The 27,804-nt window shown below is 35.4% G+C and overlaps 1 protein-coding gene across 22 annotated transcripts in view; it reads left to right on the top strand.

The window, feature by feature from the left end:
• Positions 1–27,804, top strand: part of XPOT (exportin for tRNA) — a 155,327-nt gene that overhangs the window by 126,019 nt on the left and 1,504 nt on the right. For 10 of the 22 annotated variants that reach the window (XM_081588897.1, XM_081588907.1, XM_081588898.1 and 7 more), the window contains 21 exons: positions 886–942; positions 1,762–1,831; positions 2,510–2,728; positions 3,617–3,801; positions 3,903–4,071; positions 5,215–5,451; positions 6,563–6,601; positions 6,736–6,798; positions 7,811–7,935; positions 8,315–8,459; positions 8,618–8,737; positions 9,080–9,174; positions 9,737–9,806; positions 11,532–11,770; positions 12,681–12,966; positions 14,240–14,429; positions 20,596–20,712; positions 21,173–21,288; positions 21,988–22,035; positions 23,848–23,919; positions 26,193–26,249. In XM_081588897.1, coding sequence (XP_081445023.1) covers positions 886–942; positions 1,762–1,831; positions 2,510–2,728; positions 3,617–3,801; positions 3,903–4,071; positions 5,215–5,451; positions 6,563–6,601; positions 6,736–6,798; positions 7,811–7,935; positions 8,315–8,459; positions 8,618–8,737; positions 9,080–9,174; positions 9,737–9,806; positions 11,532–11,770; positions 12,681–12,966; positions 14,240–14,429; positions 20,596–20,712; positions 21,173–21,288; positions 21,988–22,035; positions 23,848–23,919; positions 26,193–26,249 — 2,719 coding nt within the window. Of the gene's footprint in view, positions 1–885; positions 943–1,761; positions 1,832–2,509; positions 2,740–3,616; positions 3,802–3,902; positions 4,072–5,214; positions 5,452–6,562; positions 6,602–6,735; positions 6,799–7,810; positions 7,936–8,314; positions 8,460–8,617; positions 8,738–9,079; positions 9,175–9,736; positions 9,807–11,531; positions 11,771–12,680; positions 12,967–14,239; positions 14,430–20,595; positions 20,713–21,172; positions 21,289–21,987; positions 22,036–23,847; positions 23,920–26,192; positions 26,250–27,804 lie in introns of all 22 variants that reach the window. The other 12 variants (XM_081588912.1, XM_081588918.1, XM_081588913.1 and 9 more) reach the window with 2 other exon arrangements.

The raw sequence follows: 27,804 nt of genomic DNA, 5'->3' as shown, positions 1-27,804 counted from the left end.
AAGACAGTACCTCCATTCTTACATTGACTATAGTTAGCTTTGTATATGAAAAATTGTTCTTTGACTATGCCTGACTCAAACCAACTGTCTAAAAAGAACATTGTTGTTCATTAAAGGGACTTGGTCAGAGCTTGTAGCTAGCTCACTGCACCTCTGTTGTCACTCCTAGGGAGACAGTTAGAAGTGGACAGTGGATGGATATTGATTCTTACTCCCCCCCCTTTTAAGGTCATATATTTGTTTTTACTTTCTTTCTTTCTTTTTTTTTTTAAATGGCCTCTCCATGCAGTGTGCAGGATCTTAGTTTCCCAACCAGGGACTAAACCCATACCCCATACAGTGGAAACGTAGACTCCTATCCACTGGACCACCAGGGAAGTCCCTAAGGCAATGTATTTGTAACCTGGTTTTCTATATGAATTTTGGGGCTGGACTGCCAGTCTATGAGACTTCTCTTGTTTTGGATTTTGCTACAGTAGAACTTTTAAGATTAAGTATGACTTTGATGACCATCTCTGACTTGACTCAGTCTCTGGCTGTTCTACCATTTGTCATTTTACATCTATCCTTTCTGTTATAAAATGTAAGAATTGCTTTGGGAATCCTAACGTCTAGAATTTGGGAGGAATGTTCTCTGTTTGCAAAGCACTGTATGTACTTAAAGTGAATCTTAATTTGGGATTATTCTGTTTGTCAGATTTCCATTGAATATTGTATAAAGTTCTCTTAGCTTACAAATGGATGTGAATGTAACACTTGAGAGCAATAAGTCAAAGGTCTGGTTTGAGAAACTTTCAACTGAGTTATTCGTTACTATTTACCTTTGATTTGTTTTCCCCAATTCATATTCTCCTTATCTAATTTTTCTTTTTTTTTCTTTTTCAGTGATGATCATATTAAGTTTTTCTGCTTCCAAGTACTAGAACATCAAGTTAAATACAAGTATGGCTTTTCTCACTGAGATTTGGGGGAGAGGCTATTTTTGAAATTAGTTTTTCCCTCTTTGGGGGCATCATAACATAGGTTGTAAATTGACATTATGTGTCATATCCAGCTTTGAGGTATGTTTTGATTTATCCCAAGGTGTTTTAAAAATACCGAGTTCATTGGCTACATAAAAGAATCCAGTCAGTACACAGGAAAGTTAAATTCCAATTTCTCTGGGGAAGAATTTAAAGATATGGCAACACCACGCTTGTATCACTGCATGACCAGTCTCTGTTAGAGTTGAGTGGCAGTATGGACACTTGTATTTAGAACCCCTGCCTTGTTGTTTAGTCGCTCAGTAGTGTTCAACTCTTTGTGACACCATGGACTGTAGCCCTCCAGGCTCCTCTGTCCATGGGATTTCCCAGGCAAGAAAACTGGAGTGGGTTGCCATTGACTTTTCCAAAAATGCCTGCCTAATTTAAGCAGAAACAGTGAATTGCTGCCCCAGGGATCTTTAGTTTGCCTCCTGATTTATTCTGTAAGTCACAAACCTGAGACCATGGACTTACTTTCATTTGAAAAATTGTGTAGCTACCATTTTGTTTTAGCATGAACTGGACCACAGATCAAACTAAGATCAATATTGATACCCCTCCAGCCACTCCCACCCCTGTCTTTAAAGAGGTAATGAGAATTATTACCAATTTATCATAGGGAATTTTAGGTAATTGCTATACAAATTTTCTGTTTCAAATTTAAGAGGCCATTACTTCTTAAAAACCACATACACTAAATATTACCATTATTGTTTTTCTTCTGTATTTTGAACAGATATTCAGAACTAACTACTGTTCAACAACAACTAATTAGGGAGACACTCGTATCTTGGCTTCAAGCTCAGGTAAAATAGTAGTTTTTACATTTAGTACCTCAAATTGCCAGATATTTCAATTTTTATTTTTGGAAGAGTTTAAAACTTCACCTCAAAAATGTTGCTCATTTATCCTCCCTTTGATCATGTAGCTCTTTTAGAAAGTGCTGGCTTTGAAGATTACAAGTGATAAAAACTTAGCAGTAACTTAAAATTATATCAGTAATTGAAGCTGTCATTCTTTCCACGACACATGGTGGAAACTTCTGATTTTAAAATGTAATTTTAACTACCAGACAAAAGTCAATTTTCACACTTAAGGTGAGTCCTCCTGGAATAGATTCTTCACAAAGAGCCCTTTTTAAAGGAGCCAATAGAGTTCTTTTATTCACAGTATTTTATTTTTCATTAATTTTAGCTAATCTTAACATATTAAAGCAGTTGTGTGGCTAGAATATTTATTTATCTTACAGAGCAAGCAGCTAGAAGAAAAATCATTGAATTTGTTTTCTTCTTAGAAAAGGTTATAGGAACTACTAAAACTCTGCTCATGAAACTTGAATACTTTGGTAATTCTCAAGCATATTTGCTGCACAGCTGTTGTAGACCATGGTGCAGTTTAGTGGGATTTTGCCTGTTAATGATAAATAGGAGAACAATGTTTGAGTCTTTTCCATTTAAATTTTATGAACTGTATCTCTTTGTCAGATGCTGAATCCCCAACCAGAGAAGACCTTCATACGAAATAAAGCTGCCCAAGTCTTCGCCTTGCTTTTTGTTACAGAATATCTCACTAAATGGCCCAAGTTTTTTTTTGACATTCTCTCAGTAGTGGACCTAAATCCAAGGGGAGTAGATCTGTACCTCCGAATTCTCATGGCTATTGATTCAGAGTTGGTGGATCGTGATGTGGTTCACACCTCAGAGGCAAGTAACATGTTATTAATAAGTTTTTAATTTAGATATTGCAAGAGATAATGGGTACATAATAAAAGGATCAAGAAGGATTTTTTTTGTTTTTGATAAAACTTTGTTAAGAATACTTACAAATTTACTCAACATTTTGAATTTTGTTTTACAAAGGAACTTAAATTTGGGGTTTTTCCCCAGGTACAGGGTGAAATTAGAGCATTTAGCTTTTGTTTTTTAACCAGACAGGAACTTCCTCTAGTAAAACAAACAAATTGATTTTTTCCCTATGAATTTGTAGAGAAATGTGGCCTATATTTACTACTACTTTATAGTTGCTGAGTGAGGAAAAAGCATTGCTACGTACCAGTGCTGGATTCTTCTGTATTCTCAGTTAGTCACATAGGCCATGACCTTAGTCTTTCTCTACTTCTTTATTACCCAATATAACTTTCTCCTTTTTCTTGAAGAACACAATGGAAATAGCTTAATTCAGATGTGTATGACGATTTAAGGTCCTTGTGTGTTAAATACGACGTTTATAACTAGTATTGTTTACATTATTGCTGTTCTCTTAAATAATTTAAGTATGTTTGTATAATACTGAGAAATAACTTATCACATGGCTAAAATTTCTAGAGTGTTTTAATCACATGGCTAAAATTTCTAGAGTGTTTTTTTTATAGTTTGTGTCTAATAAATTATGTCTAAGTTGAATGGAAGGAAGAATTAGAATCACAGGTTATGATTTTAGAGCAGATAAGTAGGAAATACTGGCAGGGAATGTGTTAGCAAGTCGGGAAATGTAGTGGTGAGAAATTACTGTGTGCAGCTATTATACAGATATCAAACATTATCTTGGGAAGTAATCTGATTGTATATATGGTATTTTGGGTTTTTTTTAAGGAGGCTCGTAGGAATACTCTCATAAAGGATACCATGAGGGAACAGTGCATTCCAAACTTGGTGGAATCATGGTACCAAATCCTACAAAATTATCAGTATACCAATTCAGAAGTGACATGCCAGTGCCTTGAAGTAGTTGGGGCTTATGTCTCTTGGATAGACTTATCCCTTATAGCCAATGATAGGTAAGTGAATCTATATTTTAAGAATATAAACCTGCAGAATACAATATGTAAAACTCATGAATTTGAAAATATTGTAAGAATTTTTGTTTCTCCATTGCCAGGTTTATAAATATGCTGCTAGGTCATATGTCAATAGAAGTTCTACGGGAAGAAGCATGTGATTGTTTATTTGAAATTGTAAATAAAGGAATGGATCCTGTTGATAAAATGAAACTGGTAGAATCTTTGTGTCAAGTGTTACAGTCTGCTGGGTTTTTCAGCATTGACCAGGTCAGTAAATTTATGTATAACGTTTTGAAAATTGTTAGAACAAACTAGGAGAGGCAGTAACTTAAATGTGCTTTCCTTTTTCTTTATTTTTGTTTTTAAACGTTGGAAACTTCCTTGAGCTTATAATAGTGAAACATTGTCCAGAAAGCTGTAATGTCATGTGTAACATTTTCCTTGATCATGGATTATACCAGACTTAAACTTGAAGATCTGGGATAGTACTTACTATTGTGCTTTCTAATCCCCTCCCAGGTGATGCTGGGATACTGCTCTTCATGGACCACACTTTAAGAAGCATGGCAGTGCATTTTGACCTAAATAAGACTCCATTATAAATGTTATATTTTCATCATATTCATTTGAGCTATTAGAGTTTAGCTCCAGCAGAATTAGGGCTCAAGTGAGTGTGGTAAATTACTAACTTAGAAACTGAATTTGAAGGTTTTTACTTTTAATTTTACCTGTGATAGTGATAAAGAATTACTAAGAAGTCTTTGTATTGTTGATATGTCAGGAGTGTACCTCTGGCAAAGTGTAGTCAGTTTTCCTAACTGACAAAGTGTAGTCAGTTACACTGCTAATAATTGTCTTGTTGAAAGACTTAAAATGGTAAAGCTAAAAAATCTTTCTGTAGGAAAACATCATAAGGATAATTAATGAAAATTAACCTGATTTTGAGTTCTGACACTAATGCTGATTAACTTTAGGCAGGTTATTTTAATAGCAGTTTTCTCTCTTTGTAATGTAGTTGAGGTTCAAATTAAATAGTGTCAGAAAGGACTGTCATAAATTGTTGCACAAAGCATAATAAGGCAGCATTAACTTTATTAGAAGGTATTTACTAAATTCCTCAGTTTAGAAAGAAGGTTTTGAAACCACAGATCTCTTTTTTTAAACTTTTATAAGTTGACAATGTCTACATGACTATAATCATTAAAGATAGTTATTTTGAGAGTTAGTACTAGTGGATAATAACAGTAGAAGAATTCAGACTCTTAAAACTTTGCAGTCAAAATGGTAGTATTGTTAATGTCTAATGTTAGTTTAAAATTGACTTCTATAATTGGCTCTTGATCCATTCTAAAATTTAGAGTTTTTCCTCTCAGGTAGTTGGTTTTAAATTGAGATCTGTATTGTTTATAGGAAGAAGATGTTGACTTCCTGGCCAGATTTTCTAAACTGGTCAATGGAATGGGACAGTCATTGATAGTTAGCTGGACTAAATTAATTAAAAATGGGGATATCAAGAATGCTCAGGAGGCACTGCAAGCTATTGAAACAAAGGTGGCGCTAATGTTGCAGCTCCTAATTCATGAGGATGATGACATCTCTTCTAACATTATTGGATTTTGTTACGATTATCTTCATATTTTGAAACAGGTAAGTCCTTATGCTAATCTTTGTTGTAGATAATATAGAAAAGCCATAGAGAATTGGAAAATACAGGAAAACGAAAATAAGATACTCAATTATCTGCTTTAATGCCATTTACTGTTAATAATATATTTTCACTTTTTTTTTTCCTTTAAACTTCTTAGCTGGAAAACATAAATGGCCAGGTTATAAAATTCACTAGACTAAAAAGCTTCAGAATTAGTTATAGGTTTACGTTGTTTCTTTTATTTTGAATCTGTGTTTATTTCTTTTTGGCCTTGTATCATGTGGCATCTTAGTTCCCCGATTGGGGACTGAACCTGTACCCCCTGCTTTGGGAGCATAGCATCTTAACTGGACTGCCAGGGAAGTCCCCTGTGTTTGTTTTTAAATACAGTAGAAATTTTGTTAAAGATGGTTTATTATTTTAATTACATATGCATCATTTCTTATAAACAGTTTTTTTATAATTAAAAATTTCCCCCAGAGAGTTGCTGCCAATAATAGAACTTAAAACATAGAAGGTATGAATCTCATATATTACACATGTAGCCTTTTAAAGAATTAACTTCTCATTATGACATTAGGTGAGAGTATGCCTAATTTATTTACATTGATTTAGTTGAATTGAGTCAAGCTTATTAAGATAATATTTTTCCAAACTGGGTTTAGCTTCTGTTGTAACATGTTTCTGCATGCCTACTTTAAGAAATTTTAGGCAATGTGAAAAGGTATGAAGAAAATTGAAATCACTATTGGTAATCCCATTGTATCTCATAGTGGATTTCTAGGCTTTTATGGCCTTACTTAATTAAAAACAAGGTGAGATCATACTTTGCTGTTTTGTAATCTGCTTCTTTGCTGAGTACATTTATAAGTATCTTTAAAAATCAAGTTTATCTACATGGTTTTGCCTGTATGCCAAGTTACTTTCTTATTAGAAGTGAAATTGATCGATTTTAGATTAGGTATATTTCACATATAGAAAGGCACTGTCAGACTGCCCTCCAGAAAAGCTGTGTGCATATTTGAAAAGATACTAACTGATGAGAAAAATATTTTGATAAGCAAGTATTACTTTAGGAAACCTAATAAATGATTGCTTTCTTTTCAACAGCTTACAGTGCTCTCAGATCAACAAAAAGCTAATGTAGAGGTAATTGACTTCTTTTTGCTTCTTTTAAACCAATAGTAGACTCTGTATCTGCAGTCTGCCTTGAAATACAGCCTAATTTCAAATTATATGAAATTAGAGGAGACTGACAAAAGATATTTTTTTCTTAATTTTAGGCAATCATGTTGGCTGTTATGAAAAAATTAACTTATGATGAAGAATATAACTTTGAAAATGAGGTAAGAATTTTGGATTGAGAAAACAGTTTTAATTTTATTATGTACTTACATCAAATTACTATTTCAAGTTTTGAGTATCTTAGAGTCCTTTAAAACAAGAAGTTTTAAAAATTAATCTTGTTTATATTGACGACTTCTTAGATTAGTGGAAACTTCATAATTCTTCATGTTTTTGTATTTTGTCCTGTAATTCTTTAAAATGACCCTTTTAAGGACACTTTGTAGCACTGAACTTTGTAAAACATTGATAGTATTGTTCATGATCATATTTCACTTTATATTTAATAAGAGGAATTGAGGCCGAATTGGTGGACCTCAGATTGTAATTGTCTATGGGAGAGTGTGAATGAGGCACTTCACTGTCTCTGGACTTGTTCTGGTTAAAGTCCTCTCCAGGGTTGTCATGAGTCAGCTTCCCATCAGTCACAGGTGTCATGAGTGCTTTCTAGCAACTCAGTAATGGCATGTACTGTCTAGCTGTATGCTAACGTGTTCTGTTACCCACTTCAGACATTCAGAAACTTTGAACTACACGAGGATAATGGTGAACACACCGTGTACTTGCAAAGTGCCATGTTCATTACATATAATATCTTTAATCATGTGATATTATTACAGTTCTTACAGTGGACAGTAAGATACAAGGAGTATACATAAGGTGCTAAGGTTCTCATAAAGCCCTATGGGAACCCATCATGGCTTAGACTTTTGCTTTTGTTTTCCAAAGCGTTCCATTATCTGGTGTTTGCCTAATTGTCCCTCATTCTCTTCCGTTATAATGACTCTTGTTTTTAACCTCTTCCCTGTGCTGTTTCTGGCTCTAGGCTTTCATGGTCTAGGGCTGGGAAATAGTTATTTGTGAGCAGGAAGGGAAAAACTACTGCATTTTCCTACATAAATAAATATGAAAAAAGTATATTAAATTTGTAGATATAAAAAACTAATGAGAACTCACCATTTTATATGTCTTAAGGTCTTTAAGTTTTTTAATGGAATTTTTTAAATACCATAGGGTGAAGACGAAGCCATGTTTGTAGAATATAGAAAACAACTGAAGTTATTATTGGACAGGCTTGCTCAAGTTTCACCAGAGTTACTGCTGGCTTCTGTTCGCAGAGTGTTCAGTTCTACACTGCAGTAAGTTTGTTCATCTGTTTCTAACAAGTCACCTCTTTCCTCTTCTCCCTGATGGTGGCCTACCGTAAGTGATTCACATGACTTACTTGTTTATGTTACTTACTAAGATCTTATGTGTATCTCCGAAACAATGCACTTGACTCCTTGATTTATCTTGATCCTTGAGGGGAAATGCTGCTGTTCGGAACATAAACAATAAAATGGATTACATTGGTTATTTATACTTCTGTGATATGAATTATGTTCCCTGGCAGAATTAACAATCGCTGTGACTTTTTAATAATTAAAGAGAATTTTGTTGGTGTCTTTTTATCTGGTGCATCACTAGTTGTATAGAAAGTTTGTATTCAGATCTCAGTGATGTATTATACCTTGGTAGGAATTGGCAGACTACACGGTTTATGGAAGTTGAAGTGGCAATAAGATTGCTGTATATGTTGGCAGAAGCTCTTCCAGTATCTCATGGTGCTCACTTCTCAGGTGATGTTTCAAAAGCTAGTGCTTTGCAGGATATGATGCGAACTGTAAGTATACTAAAGATAACTTATTCTGAACCTAATTTTCTGTTTTCATATAAGCTAATGTGAGTTTCTTAATTGTTAGAGTTTAATATACATTATTACAGGGACATTTTGATGTTACAGTAAATGAAGATAGATTTCTTAACTTTTTCCTGCTCTAGCTGGTAACATCAGGAGTTAGTTCCTATCAGCACACATCTGTGACATTGGAGTTCTTCGAAACTGTTGTTAGATATGAAAAGTTTTTCACAGTTGAACCTCAGCACATTCCATGTGTACTAGTAAGTATACACTTTACTCTCAGCTTTTGTTATTTTCCATGTGTTTCAGCTAATGAGCAGATAGTAGTCCTTCTTTTATCACTTTTTTCCAGAGCTCTCAAAAACTCCTGAAGATGCTAAAACTCCTCCATTTCTTTATAATGGAGTTTGTGTCTAGTCAGTTATTTAAAACAAATAGTCAAGGACCTGTTTGTGTATAGGGTAGGCTTACTTATATGTACCTGGTTCCTCTCTTCCAGAGCTAAAAAGTAAAATTCGATGTGAACAAAAGCATGTCATGACGTTAGCAATAAAAGATGTTAAATAAGTACAGAAATAGTAAAAGTGTCTCTGTTTCTTTAGATGGCTTTCTTAGATCACAGGGGTCTGCGGCACTCTAGTGCTAAAGTCCGGAGCAGAACTGCTTACCTATTCTCCAGATTTGTTAAATCTCTCAAGTAAGTAAAACATTTTGGCTGTTATGTTTAATTCTTATTTTTAAGATTGTTAAGTAAGATGTAATTTATTATCTAAGAGCCTATGGTAGATTTAGTTCTTTCTGTTCTTAGGCTTTTTAAAAAAATGTTCCTTTTTGTATTGTGCTAAGATTTCTTTTCTTTCTCTTTAGCCAGGTACTCTGTTCATTATTAAACTGATTTGTTTGAATATTTTTATATGTAACAATTGTCATTACTAATGGCATTAGTTATTTCACAGTTTTATTGCTGTAGATAAAACTATATAGTTTCTTTGAAATTCTAAAGATGATGTACCTTGGAAATACATTTTTAACTTAATCTGTCATATTGCTCTGTACTAGTACCATTTTTTAAGGTGTGAAAACTACTTTTTCTTAGGTTATAATATTGTAATTTTAAAAAAATCATAGCTAGTCTGAATGGTGACATGTGACTACCTTAGAACTGAACTTTTTTTTAGTTCTGCCTTAAAGAGGAATTTTATATTTCAGCACTTCTCCAATTATATATAATTGTGGTTTTCCTTTTTGCCTTTATTCAGTAAACAAATGAATCCTTTCATTGAGGATATTCTGAATAGAATACAAGATTTATTAGAGCTTTCTCCACCTGTAAGTATCTTTCTTTCTAAATCATACGTTTTAAGTTGGGCTTAGATCTATTTACTAAAACTCTGTTGAGATATAGTAAAACTCTGTTGAGATATAGTAAACAAACATAGTAATAGAAATAGAAGGGGAAAAAAAAAGAAATAGAAGGGAATCAAAATTTGACTGATAGATTTAGCAGTGTGAGATATGATCTGCTGTCTGTACTATTAAATGCTGGTGAAGTATTTTTTGGAGAAGAAAAATTCAGTTTCAAAATCATTCTCTGTTTAATACTGTGATTACATGAGCCATTCTCAGTGACTCCTACTAGTAGACTGAAATTTTTTTGTTAAACTTCTGGCTTGAGGTAAAAAGGATTTAAATGCTGCTTGATCTGAATATCTTGGTTGTTTATTTCACTAGAAAGATTTAAGTAATCTTTAAAAGATACCTTGTAAGCACATTTTGACTGATACCTATTTTTGTGTAAAATACTGGCAATGTCAGCAGACTACTGACATTGACTTTTTTTTTCATTTTGATGAGAGTTATTAATGGAGCCACACTTGAAAAATGTTTAACATAAAATATTTTGTTTTTTAAAATAAGTATCAGTATTTAGAGTATATGGGTTATTTAATTTCATTGCATGAAAGGTTACTAGTGAATTATATGGTTAAATTTGCCTACATACTAATGAAATATATATATTAAAAGACTTTCACAGAACCATATTTAGCCATGCCATATTTATGGATATTGGAAATTTTTTTGTTTTTCTTATTGCACGTAGAAACAAGAATTTGTACTATACCTGTAACCTTTTTTTAATGTGTAAAAAGACTTGATTCACAGTGCTTTTACTGAATGTTGACTGCATAGTAGGGGTATAAGTACCTTGTATTTATCTAGCAACTTTAACTTTGTGATCTCAACTCCTAGAGTAGTGATTGGTTCTAGTGTTACTTAGTAAGTGTTTTAGTTACTTCTAAATAAGGACATTCTCTTTTAAAAGATAGAAGTTTCTTACATACACACACACACACACACACACACACACATACATACATATAATATGCATACATATATACATATATATAATATACATATATATTATATATAATAAGGCTGCCACACAATTTATGTGTTTTAAGACTAGGCTTGTAAATAATTTCTTAACAGGGAGTTTCAGTGTTAGATGTAGAAGGGCCTCTGATATTTTCCCCTTCCCCCTGGCCTCTCAGATTGCATAAGTGTGAAAAATAACAAAACTCATTAATAAAATGGATCAATGTATGGATGGATGTTTGCTTACACTTGAATAAGATCTTTTCTTTTTATTTGCAGTCTTATTTCCAAACATGCAAAAGTAGCAACTTGTGTATGTGTTTATTATGTGGTGTTTGTTGTTATTTAAATCTTAAACACTTTAAAATATTAATCTGTGTGGCCTTTGTCTTAACCTTCAAAGCACTTTGTATAACTGACTTTTAGCCTCCTAATAATAGATAAATTTCATAAAAGTAAAACAAGTTAGAAAACTGATTATTACATTACATGACCATTTACAAAGTCATCTCAATAGACCCATCATCTTTTGACCTCTAATTCAGTTTATTTATAAGTACTCAATCTTCTTTTTACTAATGAGTTGATGTGATAGATTACATCTTCTGTCCCTCTTTTACTTTTAAATGGGAGGAACTGAACAAAGAAAAACTTCAATAAGACTAAATTTCATTTTAGGAGAATGGTTACCAGTCCTTGTTGAGCAGCGATGATCAATTATTTATCTATGAGACAGCTGGAGTGCTGATTGTTAATAGTGAGTATCCAGCAGAGCGGAAGCAGGCATTAATGAGGAATCTGTTGACTCCACTCATGGAGAAGTTTAAAATTCTGTTAGAAAAATTGATGCTGGCACAGGACGAAGAAAGGCAGGCATCTCTAGCAGACTGTCTCAACCATGCTGTTGGATTTGCTAGGTGAGTGTGATTGGTGAAGATTGGCATTTAAATTGGCAAAGTGATTTTCTCAATATATACAGAATCATTTACTTAGATTTTTCTAGAATTGAGTATGTGTGTCATGCTTCCAAAACTGGATTGTCCAGAGAATTGTGTAAACATTTCTTTTCTAAATTCATTAAATTAGGAGATTTAGATGAAGAAGGGAATAGATCTCGTAACATTCTGCATTTCTGACTTGACATCTTTCTAAATCCTTAACTTCTCTGATTTCTCTGGTTTAAGTTGATAATGTATTTAAGGAGATTCGCTTAAGTATATATACCAATGACATCAGGGGATCTGTTATGGAATCTTAAAGAGAAGGTGCTGAGGCTTCTTATTAGTTGTTGCATTGTGTCTCAACCACCCAAGCTGTTGTTTCTCTCTCTACACATACTTTATTGGTAAACAATAACAGCATGAAAGTTACAGTGATTTTTAATTAGAAGCACTTACAGAAATTGGTCTACAGAAGACTTCCATGCAAAAGCTTATGTTAGAGTTATTGTAGAAATAACTCAATTCTAAGATTGTTTTCTAATATAAATTGGTGGTTTACAGTTTGTGTAGTATAGCCTATTCATAGTAAATAGATTTTTTTTTTCTCTTTACTGCATATATTGTCAACAGGATTTTAGCAAAACATTTAGGTGGACTCACATTTGAGAGATTGTATCAATTACATTTCATTCATTTAACTTGGGCCCTTTCTGGAATGGTAACTGGAAGCAACCATTAGCTGAAAGTGGACATAAATGTGACATGGAAAATAAAGAATTGGCTGCTTTGTTTTGTCAGTTTTGTAATTTGTTGTGCATTGTTTATTACTCCATAAAAGACTTGAAGAATAAACTTAAAACTAGTTACCTGATAATTGTTTATATAGTCGAACCAGCAAAGCTTTCAGCAACAAGCAGACTGTGAAGCAATGTGGCTGTTCCGAAGTTTACCTGGACTGTTTACAGACGTTCTTGCCAGCTCTCAGTTGTCCCTTACAAAAGGATATTCTCAGAAGTGGAGTCCGCACTTTCCTTCATCGCATGATTATTTGCCTGGAGGAAGAAGTCCTTCCCTTCATTCCATCTGCTTCAGAACACATGCTCAAAGATTGTGAAGCAAAAGACCTCCAGGAATTCATTCCTCTTATCAACCAGATTACAGCCAAATTTAAGGTACCATACACCTTCAGAGGTCAGAGAATTTCCTAACTTTAAGATCTCCTGACTTCAAGATTAGATGTATTTCTCTTTAGATATATTTTAGCATTTGACTTTTTTTTTTTTTTTTTTAAATATGGTTATCTGAGGGCATGGATCATACGTATTTTTATCATCCCAATGTCTACAACACTCCCTGACACTCAGGACATGATCGATAGATATTTAATAAGAACAGACCTTTTCTGTTCTATGCAGCAGAAGAAAACTTAGTTTGGTGTTTTAGAAAAGCAAATGAAACAGCATTGGATACTAAATGTCTAACGAATAAGTTAAAAGCACTGTAATTTGGGTATCCAAGTAGTTTAAAAGTAATTCAATGTCAGTTTTATGTACAAGGAAATTTAAGCAAAGCATAAGCTGGCTAATGAAATTGGCTAACACTTAACATAGTGTTTTCTGTGTTCAAAATCTGTTCTGAGTATTTTCTTTAATACATTCATTTGATCTTTGTAACAACCCTGGAAGTTAAGTATTATTCTTTTATAGATGAAGAAACTGAGACACTTAACTGAGAAGTTAAGGAATTTGCTTAAGGCCATGTAAAGCCTTCACAGAGTTCAGTCTTATAAATTCATTTTTAATTTAGCAGTGAAAGTGAAAGTCACTCAGTCGTGTCCAACTCTTTGCAACCCATGGAATTCTCCAGGCCAGAATACTGGAGTGGGTAACCTTTCCCTTCTCCAGGGGATCTTCCCAACCCAGGGATTGAACCCAGGGCTCCCATATTGCAGGCGGATTCTTTACCAGCTGAGCCTCTACAAGGGAAGCCCAAGAATACTGGAGTGGGTAGCCTGTCCCTTCTCCAGCGGATCTTCCCGACTGAGGAATCGAACCGGGGTCTCCTGCATTATTGCAGGTGGATTCTTTTCCAACAGAGCTATCAGGGAAGCCCTACCTAATTTAGCAGTAGAATTCATTTATTGAGAATTTAAATTTGAAAATATTCCATGACGATATTTGATTGTGGAATATATTTGATTCCATGTTACTTGAACCTGAATCTTGAATTTTAGGAAATGGTTTGAACTTAATGATTTTTGAGGCTTTCAATACTGTATATGCTATGTAGATTTTTGTCTTAATATTGATATTTGCTAGCTGAATATACATATGTATCCTAAATATAGAAACTCTGGAAAAAGGCTTTATGTAAAACGTTTTCCCTAAATTTTATATTAGTAATTTTCTTATTTCTCAGATAGTAATAGTTTTTTCCTCTCTTCAGATACAGGTATCCCCATTTTTACAACAAATGTTCATGCCTCTTCTTCATGCAATTTTTGAAGTCTTGCTCCGACCAGCAGAAGAAAACGACCAATCTGCTGCTTTAGAGAAGCAGATGTTGCGGAGGAGTTACTTTGCTTTCCTGCAAACAGTCACAGGCAGTGGAATGAGTGAAGTCATAGCAAATCAAGGTGGGGATGCATGCAGTGCCTAAATTGTCTGTTATTTGTCACAATTGTGCATCTGTGTGAGCAAGAGCTAGTTGAAGTAAACACTGAACTTTAGAAGTAGTTGTATGTTGGCCACAAGGATGACAGTTCATTATCATCAGAGTGGCAATCACTTTCACTTCAGCACCCTTAAAATTAATTTGTATTCAGTTCTGGTTTTCCTAAAGCAGTGTTCCTTTTTCTGTTTTTTAAGTTGACTAGCAATGTGTTAGCTTCAGATATACAGCCAAGTGATTTAGTTATACACATTTATACATATCCTTTTTCAGATTATTTTCCATTATAGGTTATTATACTGAATCTAGTTTCTTATTCTATATAGTAGGTCCTTGTTGGTTACCTATTTCATACATAGTAGTGTGTATCTGTTAATCTCATCAGTTAAGTTCAGTTGCTCAGCAGTGTCCAACTCTTTGTGACCCTGTGGACTGCAGCATGGCCAGGCTTCCCTGTCCATCACCAACTCCTGGAGCTTGCTCACACTCATGTTCATTCAGTCGATGATGCCATCCAACCATCTCATCCTCTGTCATCCCCTTCTCCTCCCACCTTCAATCCTTCCCAGCATCAGGGTCTTTTCAGATGAGTCAGTTCTTCACATCAGGTGGCCAAAGTATTGGAGTTTCAGTTTCAGCATCAGTCCTTCCAATGACTATTCAGGACTGATCTCCTTTAGGATGGACTGGTTGGATCTCCTTGCCGTCCAAGGGACTCGCAGGAGTCTTCTCCAACACCACAGTTCAAAAGCATCAATTCTTCGCTGCTCAGCTTTCTTTATAGTCCAACTCTCACATCCATATGTGCCTATTGGAGAAACCATAGCTTTGACTAGATGGACCTTTGTTGGCAAAGTAATGTGTCTGCTTTTTAATATGCTGTCTAGGTTGGTCATAGCTTTTCTTCCAGGGAGTAAGTGTCTTTGAATTTCATGGCTGCAGTCACCATGTGCAGTGATTTTGGAGCCCCAAAAAATAAAGTCAGCCACTGTTTCCATTGTTTCCCCATCTACTTGCCATGAAGTAATGGGACCAGATGCCATGATCTTAGTTTTCTGAATGTTGAGTTTTAAGCCAACTTTTTCTCTCTTCTCTTTCACTTTCATCAAGAGGCTCTTTAGTTCTTCTTCAGTTTCTGCCATAAGGGTGGTGTCATCTGCATGTCTGAGGTGATTGATATTTCTCCCGGCAAGCTCGATTCCAGCTTGTGTTGCCTCCAGCCCAGCGTTTCTCCTGATGTACTCTGCATATAAATTAAATAAGGGTGACAGTATACATTCTTGACATACTCCTTTCCTGATTTGTATCCAGTCTGTTGTTCCATGTCCAGTTCTAACTGTTGCTTCTTGAAAGTAAAAGTGAAGTCACTCAGTTGTGTCCGACTCTTTGCAACCCCATGCACTGTAGCCTACCAGGCTTCTCCGTCTGTGGGATTTTCCAGGCAAGAGTACTGGAGTTGGTTGCCATTTCCTTCTCCAGAGGATCTTCCCAACCCAGGGATTGAACCTGGGTCTCCCACATTTCAGGCAGATGCTTTACCCTCTGAGCCACTGCATACAGATTTCTCAGGAGGCAGGTCAGGTAGTGTGGTATTCCCATTAAGGAAATGGCAACCCACTCCAGTACTCTTGCCTGGAGAATCCCATGGACAGAGGAGCCTGGTGGGCTACAGTCCGTGGGGTCGCAAAGAGTTGGACACGACTGAGCGACTAACACACAGTCAGAATTTTCCAGTTTGTTGTGGTCCAAACAGTTAAAGGCTTTGGGATAGTCAATAAAGCAGAAGTAGATGTTTTTCTGGAACTCTCTTGTTTTTTGATGATTGAACGGATGTTGGTAATTTGATCTCTGGTTCCTCTGCCTTTTCTAAATCTAGCTTGAACATCTGGAAGTTCATGGTTCACATACTGTTGAAGCCTAGTTTGGAGAATTTTGAGCGTTACTTTGCTAGCGTGTGAGATGAGTGCAATTGTGCAGTAGTCTGAACATTCTTTGGCATTGCCTTTCTTTGGGATTGGAATGAAAACTGACCTTTTCCAGTCCTGTGGCCACTGCTGAGTTTTCCAAATTTTCTGGCATATTGACTGCAGTACTTTTACAGCATCATCTTTTAGGATTTGAAATTGTTCAACTGGAATTCTGTCACCTCCACTAGCTTTGTTTATAGCGATGTTTTCTAAGGTCCACTTGACTTCACATTCCAGGATGTCTGGATGTAGTCCAGTAATCACACCATCATGGTTATCTGGGTCGTGAAGATCTTTTTTGTATAGTTCTCCTGTGTATTCTTGCCACCTCTTCTCAGTATCTTCTGCTTCTGTTAGGTCCATACCATTTCTGTTGTTTATTGTGCCCATTTTTGCATGAAATGTTCCTTGGTATCTCTAATTTTCCTGAAGAGATCTCTAGTCTTTAGAGGTTAATCTCATACCTCTAATTTATTCCTCCCCACTTCCTCTTTGGTAACCATAAGTTTTTTATGTCTATGAGTCTTGTTTCTTTTTTGCAAATAAGCTCATTTGTGTCATGTTTTAGACTCTACATATAAAGAGTATGTAATACTAGTCTTTCTCTGTCTGACTCACTTTACTTAGTAGGATCATCTCTAGGTTCATCCATGTTGCTGCAGATTGAAATATTCCACTGTTTTTAATGACTGAGTTTATCCCATTGTGTATATAACCTACATCTTTATCCATTCATCTTTTGGTGGACATTTAGGTTGCTTCCATGGTTGGGCTTTTGTAAATAGTGCTGCTGTAAACATTGTTGTGCACGTTTCTTTTCAAATTAGAGTCTTCATCTTTTCTGGGTATATGCCCAGGATTGGGATTGCTGGATTACATGGTAATTCCACGTATAGTTTTCTAAGAACCTCCATACTGTTCTCCATACTGTCTGCACCAGTGTACATTGCCACCATCAGTGTAGAAGAGCTACCTTTTCTCCATATGCTCTCCAGCCTTTATTATTTGGAGACTTTTTGATGATGACCATTCTGTGAGGTGATAACCTCATTGTAGTTTTGATTTGCATTCTCTAATAATTAGCAATGTTGAACATCTTTTTAATGTGCTTCTTGGCCATCTGTTCGTCTTTGAAGAAATTTCTATTTAGGTTTTCTGCCCAGTTTTTGATGGGGTTGTTTATTTTTTTGTTGTTGAGTACTATGAACTGTTTGCATATTTTGGATTTAAGCCGTCATCAGTTTCATAATTTGCAAATATTTTCTTCCAGTCTTCTCATTTCATTTATGATTTACTTTGCTGTGCAAATGCCAATACGTTTGTTTAGGTTCCATTTATTTTTGCTTTTATTTCTTTTGCTTTGAAAGGCTGACCTAAGAAAATATTGCTGTGATTTATGTCAGAGAATGTTTACTTACGTTCTCTTCTAGTTTGATGGTGTCATGTCTTATATTTAAGTCTTTAAGCCATTTTGAGTTTATTTTTGTGTACAGCATGAGGGAATGTTCTAACTTGATTGATTAACAAGTGGCTGTCTAGCTTTCTCAACACCCCTTACCAAAGAGTCTGTCTTTTTCCATTATATAATCTTGCCTTTGTAGAAGATTAATTGACTGTAAGTGTTTGTGTTTTTTTTCTGGCTTCTGTTTTGTTTCATTGATCTGCATGTTCGTTTTTGTGCCTTTATTATGCTGTTTTTACAATAGCTTTGTAGTATTGTTGGAAGTCTGGGAGGGCTGTGCCTCCAGCTTTGTTCTTTTTCCTCAGGATTGCTTTGGCAATTCTGGGTCTTTTATGGCTCCATATAAATTTTAAGATTATTTCTTCTACTTCTTTAAAAAATGTCATAGGTAATTTGATAGGAATTGTATTAAATCCATAGGTAACTTTGGGTAGTATGGCCATTCTAACAATATTCTTCCAAACCAAGAACATGGGATATCTTTCCATTTCTTTGAATCATCTTCAATTTCCATTATCAATTTTTTATAGTCCTAAGCATATAGATCTTTCACCTCCTTGGTAGGTTTATTTATTGTGGTGTTTTTTTTTTTTTTTGGACACAATCTCAAGTGTGATTGTTTTTTGCTTTTTCTGATATTTCATTATTAAAGAAATGTGACAGATTTCTATATATTATACTTGCATCCTGCTACCTTGCTGAACTCATTTATTCTAATATATTTTTTTGTGGAGTCCTTAGGGTTTTCAATATAGAATATCATGTCATCTGCCTATAATGACAGTTTTACCTCTTCCCTTCCAGTATGGATATGTTTTATTTCTTTTTTTTGTCTAATTGCTGTGGCTGAGACTTCCAATACTATATTGACTAGAAGTGGTGAGAGTGAACATTCTTCTCTTGTTCCAAAATTGAGCAGGAAGGTTTTTGGCTTTTCACCATTGAGTATTACATTCACTGTGGGTTTGTTATAAATGGCTTTTATTATGTTGAGATATACTCCCTCTGTACTCACTTTGGTGAGAGTTTTTATCATGAAGGGATGTTGATTTTACCAGATGCTTTTTCTGAATCTACTGAGATAATCATGTGGTTTTTGTCTTTTCTTTTGTTGGGGTGATATGTCACATTGATTGATTTGCATACGTTGAACCATCCTTGTGACCCTGAAATAAATCCTACTTGATCATGGAGTTTAATCCTTTTTATGTATTATTGGCTTCAGTTTGCTAATATTTTGTTGAAGATTTTTGCGTCTAAAATTCATCAAAGATATCAGCCTATAATTTTCTTTTTTTGTAGTGTCTTTGTCTGATTTGGGTATCAGGGTGATGATGGCTTCATAGAAGGACGTTGGTAGTGTTCCCTCTTCAGTCTTTTGGAAGAGTTTAAGAGAGATAGGTGTAAGTTCTTTGTCTGTTTGGTAGAATTCCCCAGTGAAGCTGAATGGTCCTGGACTTTTTTTGCAGGGAGTTTTTTTTTTAAGACAGATTCTATTTCACTTACAATGATCAGTCTGTTCAAGTTACTTGTTTCTTCTTGATTCAGATTTGGTAGGCTGTGTGCCTCTAGAAATTTTTCCATTTCTTCTAGGTTGTCCATTTTGTTGCCATATAACTGTAGTATTATAATTTTTGTTTAGTTTCTGCAGTACTGGTTGTTATTTCTTTTTCATTTTTTATTTTGTTTATTTAGAGTCCTTTTCCTTCTTGATGAGACTGGCTACAGGTTCATTGATTTTGTTTATCCCTTCCAAAAAACCATCTCCTGCTTTTATTGACTTTTCTATATTTTTAAAATCTCTATCTATGTCTTCTCTCTGATATTTATTTCCTTCCTTCTGTTGACTTCAGGATTTGTTTGTTCTTTTTCTAATTCTTTTAGGTGGTAGGTTACATTGTTTGAGATTTTTCTTGTTTTTTTGAGGAAGGCCTATATCACTATGAACTTCCATCTTAAGACTGCTTTTGCTGAATCCTGTAAATTTTTGTATGGTTGTTTTTCATTATCACTTGCTTTGGGTTTTTTTTTTTTCTTCTTTGATTTCCTCATTGACCCATTGGTTTTTTAATAGCATGTTGTTTCATTTCCACATAGTTGTTTTTAATTTTTCTTTCTGTGGTTGATCTCTAGTTTCATGCCATTGTGATCAGAAAAGATACTTGAAATAATTTCTATCCTTTTATAGTTACTGTGGATTGGTTGTGTGTTCTAGTATGTGTTTTATTCTAGAGAATGTTCTTTGTTTGCCTAAAGCTATATTAGTTGATTCCTTCATAGTATAGTACTGTGATGGCTGCTTGCCAGAATTGACTTGACAATTGAATCTTACTGGCCACTTTGCTTTTTTTTTTTTTAATTAACACATTAGTGTCTGGGGGATTTTTGCAGAAATTTAACACCTGTGGCCAGCAATTAGTTATGTAACTGAATATTGAATTGTCTCTGGTCAACAAGCTATTAAAAATGGCCTGCAGGTGTCCACATAGAGAATTTTGCTATATGGAAATCCAGAGGGCAGGATAATGAGGGAATAGTAATTTTCCAATGTTTTATACTTAAAATTTAGGAGCCAAGATAATAAAAATTGAGGGATCTTATCAACCCTGTAAATGCTTTTGTCTTGTTACTGTATATGAAATCAGAACTTCAGGCTGCCTTTCTAGTTCTTTTTCAGATTGAACTCAGGTTTTTCTCTTCAGGTGCAGAGAATGTAGAACGAGTGCTGGTTACTGTTATTCAAGGAGCAGTCGAATATCCAGATCCCATTGCTCAGAAAACATGTTTTATTATCCTTTCCAAGTTGGTAGAACTCTGGGGTAAGATAATTCTTTTTTAAAAAATCTTGGGGCTTCCCCTGGTGTCTCAGTGGTAAAAGAATCCACCTGCCAATGCAGGAGACACAGGTTTGATCCCTGGTCCAGGAGGATCCCACATGCCTTGGAACAGCTAAGCCCGTGCACTCACAACTATTGAGCCTGTGCTCAAGAGCCCGGGAGCTGCAACTGTTGAGGTCACGTGCCTCAACTGCTGAAGCCTACATGCCCTAGAGCCCGTGCCTCACTAGAGAAAAGGCCATGCAGCAACAAAGACCCAGCACAGTCAAAAATAAATATAATTTAAAAAAAATTCTTCATTCGCCAACCTGTTTCCTAAGATGATAGAGATGAAATGGGATCCTAGTCCTAACATAGACAGGAGCTGGGAGTTGATTTTCACTGGTGATAAATTAAATGACTTCATTATTATACAAGATGAAAATTTGAATTTTCTTAACAGGAGGTAAAGATGGACCAGTGGGATTTGCTGATTTTGTTTATAAGCACATTGTCCCCGCATGTTTCCTAGCACCTTTAAAACAAACCTTTGACCTGGCAGATGCACAAACAGTATTGGTAAGCACCTAGGAATCTCTTTAGACCTTCTTAGATCTCATGTGTTCTAACTCACAATTTCTTCCTTAATGCCAGACTGATTATATTAGATTTCAGTGCCTTTAAAAAATAATAATAATTTCAAATTAGAATATTCATTAAATTTTTTTTAAACATTGGTGATACCTTTTTGACCTTTTGTGAATTCTTACTAAATCTTGATATTAAAGTTGACTGTATAAAATCTAGCTCCTCCAGTTTTAATAACCAGGACTTTTTCTAGGACTGTGAAAGGGTACATGATGCAAACATTCTTTAAAGCTTGATTGGGTTACTAGCTTCCTACCACTTCTTTCATTCTAAAACTTGTGCTTAATGTTGTTGTTTTTTTTTCTAAATCATTAAGAGAGTAACTTTCTCTTCCTCATTCAATAGTTTCCCCAAATCTCATCTTTAGAATGCTTAATGTCAAGCAGTTGCCCTTTACTCATTTCCCTAGGACCAAGTAAAAGCTTGATTTCTTAACTATAATACACTATGTTAAGACAGCATTTTTGTATTTTTCTGTCTAGCCCATTTGTTCCTTTTGCCTGTCTGTTACCATTCCTTTCTCCATCTTTTCTTTGGCAGTAAATGTTAATAAACATAGCGAGGGAAAGAAATGTAGGATCAGTATTTAAGAATTGACTATATTAAATTTCTTAAACTTGCTTTTCATAGGCTTTATCTGAGTGTGCGGTTACACTGAAAACAATTCATCTCAAACGGGTAAGCTTTGTGCCCCCTTATTTCCAGCTTGCATGTTAATTTTTTATAGTTTTCATTGAGTATGTCTTGTTCTTGAAAACTATCTTTTATGAAAATTGATTAACTTTGCTTTCGACTATCTTGGATGTGAGGGTGGGGTTGAACGAAAGTAGTAGTATCCTTTGTTGTCTTTCACATTTGGGATAACCGGAAAGTTAAAATGTATATTTGTTTGGTTTGACAAACAGTAAGAAAAATCTTAACCAGAATTTCACAATCCCAGGTTTCACTAACTGGTAGGTTCTTCACAGATTTGTCCAACTTCTTAGTGTTACAGGTTGGTTAGAGCACTTCACTACTTCAGAAGTTTGTAGTCCCCTTGTTAACCTAACAATTTGTATAAATCCTGAGTGATTCTGGGCTGAATCTAGCTGGTGTGTTTTTTGTTTTATATAGTGTTTTTAACTAGTGAATTGGTTGCCAGCATTTGAAAATCGGGTCCTTTTTTTTTTTAACAAAGATTTCTGTCTCCGACTTCTCAAAGCCAGGATGCCAGCACAGGACTAGCAGTCCTACATAGCTGAAGTCATCTAGTGAGCAGCAACTTCCCTCAGCCACCCAAAATAAACACTTGAGGTTTTGTTCAGAGTTTCCGTACATCCCACTCCCTTGTCTGAACTTGAATTTTTGATTCCAAGAGAGACTTGAAGGGTTTTCAATTCAACATTTTCTCTACACCTATTATGTGCTAGGGACAAAGGGCTCTATGTTTTGGGGCTGCAAGGGTCCTATATAAACATGATAAAAAGTGCCCCAACATTTATGGAGCTTAGAATTGGGCTTCCCTGGTAGCTCAGCTGGTAAAGAATCCGCCTGCAATGTGGGAGACCTGGGTTCAATCCCTGGGTTGGGAAGATCCCCTGGAGAAGGGAACAGCTACTCACTCCAGTATTCTGGCCTGGAGAATTCCATGGGCTATCCATGAGGTTGCAAAGAGTCGGAGACGACTAAGCAACTTTCACTTAGAATTGGGGAGACCAATACTTAAAAACTCAATTGGATGTGTTAAGTAAGTACTTTAATAGAGGAATAGTAAATTAATCCATTTGTATTAAGTGTAACATGGTGGGACTAAAGATGAATGAGCAGATCTGCCGAGGCAGTATATAAGTCAATACCAAAAAGAGGGAGTATTTTTCTGTTTTTTTATAGACTGAAACAACTGTGGATTCATTAGACTGACCAGGAGGAGCTGGCACGCTGGGCAGAGATACTGTGACAGCTGTAGGAAGACAGATCAGGTGTTGCAGTGTAGACTTAGTAGAAAATAATGTTATCCTGTTTAACTAAAGTATAGGGGTAAAGTAGCTAAAAACCAAATTGGGACTAGGTATGTGTTACATGTGAAAAGTTGGGAAGTCAGTAGGCAGTGATTGTAATTTAGAATAGCTAGATAGAAAAAAATGTACGTAGAACACTTAGAAACATGAGTCAAAAGCAGTTAGAACTAAATACTGGTTTTGGAGTTCTCAGGTTGTAGTTTGTTAAGATGGAGTAGTAGTAGGAATGAATGAGACTTTCTAAGACCAGGACAAAAAGAACTTTGGCTAAAGCAAGAGTTGACAGAAAGCTAGAAGTAGGACCAAAGGTATGAAAGTTAGGGGAATAGAGTCATGAAAGAGAAGACTGGTTAACACTGTTGGATGCTAGAGAGTCAAGGAGAAGTTAGCCAGAGCCAGGCTTCAAAGCAGTCTGGCTTTAGAATCTGTGTTCTTAATCACAATACCATCTTGTATTTAAAGTATTCATATATTGTTCCAATTTAATTTTCAGGGCCCAGAATGTGTTCAGTATCTTCAACAGGAATACCTGCCTTCCTTGCAAGTAGCTCCAGAGATAATTCAGGTAAGAGCTGTCATAGCAGATTTTCCTCTTAATCTTAATTAAAGAAGTTGTTGTTTAGTCCCTCAGTCATGTCCGATTCTTTGTGATCCCATGGACTGTAGCCCACCAGGCTCCTCTGTCCATGGGATTTCCCAGGCAAGAATACTGGAGTGGGTTGCCATTTCCTTCTCCAAGGGATCTTCCCAACCCAGGGATTGAACCTGCATCTCCTGCTTGGCAGGTGGATTCTTTACCACTGAGCCACTGTAATTCAATTTAAATTTTGATTGGAGAAAGCCAAACCTGGAAGTTCCCTGGTGGTACAGTGGTTAAGACTTCACCTTCTGGTGCAGGGGGTACAGGTTCTATCCCTGGTCAGGGAGCTAAGATCCCACATACCTCTTGGCCAAAAGACCAAAACATAGTCATTATTGTAACAAAATCAATAAAAAGACTTTAAAAGAAAAACGAAGGCCAGAACTATTACATTTACCTTGACTTAATACACATCGGATAGCCAAAGTCCAAATATCAGAGGGTCTGTGAAATTGAATGGAAAAAAAAAAATGTCATTTTTCTTTTTAGTCTAACAAATTTAATTTCCTACCATTGTGTAGGTGACAGATCATAGTAGTATTCACATTGCCTGTGACTTTGTCACTCCTAGGAATCACAGATATTTTTATATCACATTACATTGTTCCAGAGATCTTGAAATAGCTACTAGACCTTGTTATCTAAGTCAGTAAGTCTTATTATGCCACATATCACAAATATATTTTATAAGCATAATTCATTATCATTAGTTTCCTTTGTAACCCCATGTATTTTAAGAGTATTTTTTTAAAACATTCTGAAAGTGGTCTAATAGGCTCCCCCAGACTGCCAGAGGGGACTGTGGCACATGAATGCGTGGTCTGAAGGTTTGTGCCAGGTGGTTACTTTTAGCTTGTGAATTTGAAATCATATTTTGAGGTAAGTGGCACAGTCATTTTTATGATGGCATCCAGTTGTTTTCTGAGCATCTAGTTATCCAGACCTCTTGTGCAATAGCACATAGTTCTAATGAGGTATCAAAGTCCCGATTGACACTAGAGTTAGGATCTCTTGTGTAGATTGTAAGGATTGTTTCTTCAGCAATAGTATTTTATAATGCTGTTTTATAAGAGGCACTGAAAAAATTGAATGAAAAATAGACCTCACATAAGAGTACTCACAAAATTCATTTTTAATGAATTTATGATCTCTAATTCTATGACATATCTTTAACTTGGATATTAATTTTCTCATTTACCATTTGTTTCATAAGTAAATTAATATTTTATAAAAACAGTATGTTACTAATTACTTATGATCTTAATGCATCAGAAACAGAAAGATACCATTCAGTTTTGAATAGCTCAAATAGTTTTCCTAGATTCCTAAATGAAGCAAAGTTATTATATTTCTATCTAATAATTTGCTAGTAAAAGATAATGATTCCCAGTTTTCCTTTTCTCATATGCCATCTGACTGCGCTTCCTGCACAATTCTATTGAAGAGAATTTTCTCTTTTTCGTTCTGTCTGGCTCCTCCAGTTACCCTTTCACTAGATGAGAACAGCCGCAGCCATGTAATTTTTGTCCCACTCACCCTTCTGAGGCAAGAGTCCATCTTCCCCAGAAGAGCCATGTTCTCTAAAGTGAAAACAGCCTGTCTGAAAAGTATTACATTTGAAAATGTCATATAACCTTTTTGGTGAGGAACTGTTCAGGTTAATTTTGATAATTGTAATATGAATACTGGAGATGTGAAGCAACCTGAGTGTCTGTTGACGGGTGAACGGATAAGCCAAATGTGGTGTATACGTAGAACGGATACGGTTCAGCCTTTAAGACAAAAAGGAAAATTTTGTCATATGCTACAACATGGATGAATCTTGAGGACGTTATGCTAAATGAAATAAGCCAATCACAAAAACAGATACTGCATTATTCCACTTAAATGAAGTATCTAAAGTGGTCAAACTCTTAGAAGGTAGAATGTTGGTAGCAAGGGGGCGGGGACTGGGGAGGAAGGGGGAATGGGGACTTGTTCACTGGGTGTGGAGTTTCAGTTTTGCAAGATGAAAAATTCTTGAGATCTGGTGCATAACAGTGCGTATAGTTAACAGTGCTGTACTGTATATGTGGTTAAGATGGTCAGTTTTATGATTTTATTATCACAATTTTAAAAGAATATTGTGGTTTTGAATTTTGATGAATTTAATACAAATGACTAATTCTTTTCTCTCTCCTCCCCTCATGGCCCCTCAGGAGTTTTGTCAAGCGCTTCAGCAACCTGATGCTAAAGTTTTTAAGAACTACTTAAAGGTAGGTATTTAGAAAACTTACATATCTTCATACAATTAGGTGATGTTTCAGAGCCAGTACATACTACAGGATACTGTATCATACTGTAGTTTGACCAACAGTTACACAGTTGCATGTTTGGGAATCTCTTTGCTCTAAAACCTGCTTCTAAGAATCCACAATTAATAGCTATTACGACACTTCAGTTTTATGTGAAGGCCCTTTCAGCTGAGCTCCTACACAAGGTTAGAGGAAGTTAGATAAGCACACTGAATTGTATATGCCTGACCATGTTGATATGAAAATGTCATTTCCTTTTACAGTTTTGTGATGTAACTAAATAGGAACTAGAGAATTGGGAGAGCAAGTAATATTTAAGAACTGCCCATATTGAGTTGAAAGTAAGGAACTAAAAATAAAAAAACAGAAGTATGAGTTACTTGGTTATATCGTATCTTGAAACTTTGGAATTTGCAAAATGGACAAAAAGTAGAATCCTCAGATTTGGCCATTAAGGCTCTTTTTACATTCATAAAACCACTGAATTAACCAAACCAACCTCCAAGTATTTGTTTGGTATTCATTTTTACAGTTAAATCCATGAAACAGCTATCTTGCCCTCACCCAGCTAGTCATTCAGTCAGTACTCTGTGACTGCCTTGTTATGTAACATACTATTCTAACTGCTGTAGATACTGGTATGAGTGATTTTCCCTGCCGACAAGGAGCTTATGGTCTGGAATTAAAGTTACAGTGTGACAGCTTAAGGAACTGTTCTTTACTTTTTAAATTATCTTCAACAAATTTCAGGGTAAAGCATGTGCTAAATTTCTTAGTGATAAGTAACTTAATGGCTCCCTGGTCCTTTTGCCAAAGGCATTCAAGTCAAGGGACTTCACTGATAAATAAGTGTGCTATCCTTCAACTTTGGTTCTACCATCTTCCCTTGCCAGTTTTTCCCCTAGTAATAGTTTGTCAGCTTAAACTGACCAAAGAGTTTGTGAGAAGAGAGTTACTGTTTATCATTGGGAACCCTCCCCTTTCCCAATTCCCCATAAAAGCAAAGTACCTGTGGAAGTAAGCTCTGTTAAGTAACTGATCATCACACTGGATTAAAGGACTAAAAATAAATTGTAACTCTGTTAGAGGTATCTGTTCCAGCAAGTCTAGGTACATTGTAGGAGGCTTGTGCTCCAAGTATATTCATCCCAACAGCATTGATAAAGTCTTCCTCCCAAGCGCAACTTCTCTAGGGCGTTATTCTTCTAGTTGGAAAAAAAAGAAAGTTCCTTCTTTTGAGCCTCCTCTGTTCCTATCTGATTAATCCTTAGATCTTGCTGATTGTTTCCTCCTTGCTTTCTCACTTGTTTTCTGTCTCCCCTGCTGCCACTCTGGTGTAGGCTTCTATTCTCTCACTCTGATTTCCCTTCCCTTGTTCTATCCAAGCTGATCCATTTGAAAACATTGAACAGTTTTCTGAAATTCATTCCTCTTCTTCATGATCTTCATATGCTTAACTGTTGACTAAACAGTAACATATTCTTTAATTTGGCATTTAGGTGCTTTTTTTTTTTCA

Source organism: Giraffa tippelskirchi, chromosome 4 (genome assembly GCF_054371585.1).
Source record: "Giraffa tippelskirchi isolate mGirTip1 chromosome 4, T2T-mGirTip1v1.2.pri, whole genome shotgun sequence".
NCBI classification, from domain to species: Eukaryota; Metazoa; Chordata; class Mammalia; order Artiodactyla; family Giraffidae; genus Giraffa; species Giraffa tippelskirchi.
Note: the sequence above shows the minus strand (reverse complement) of the source record. Positions and strands in the feature narration are given on the sequence as shown.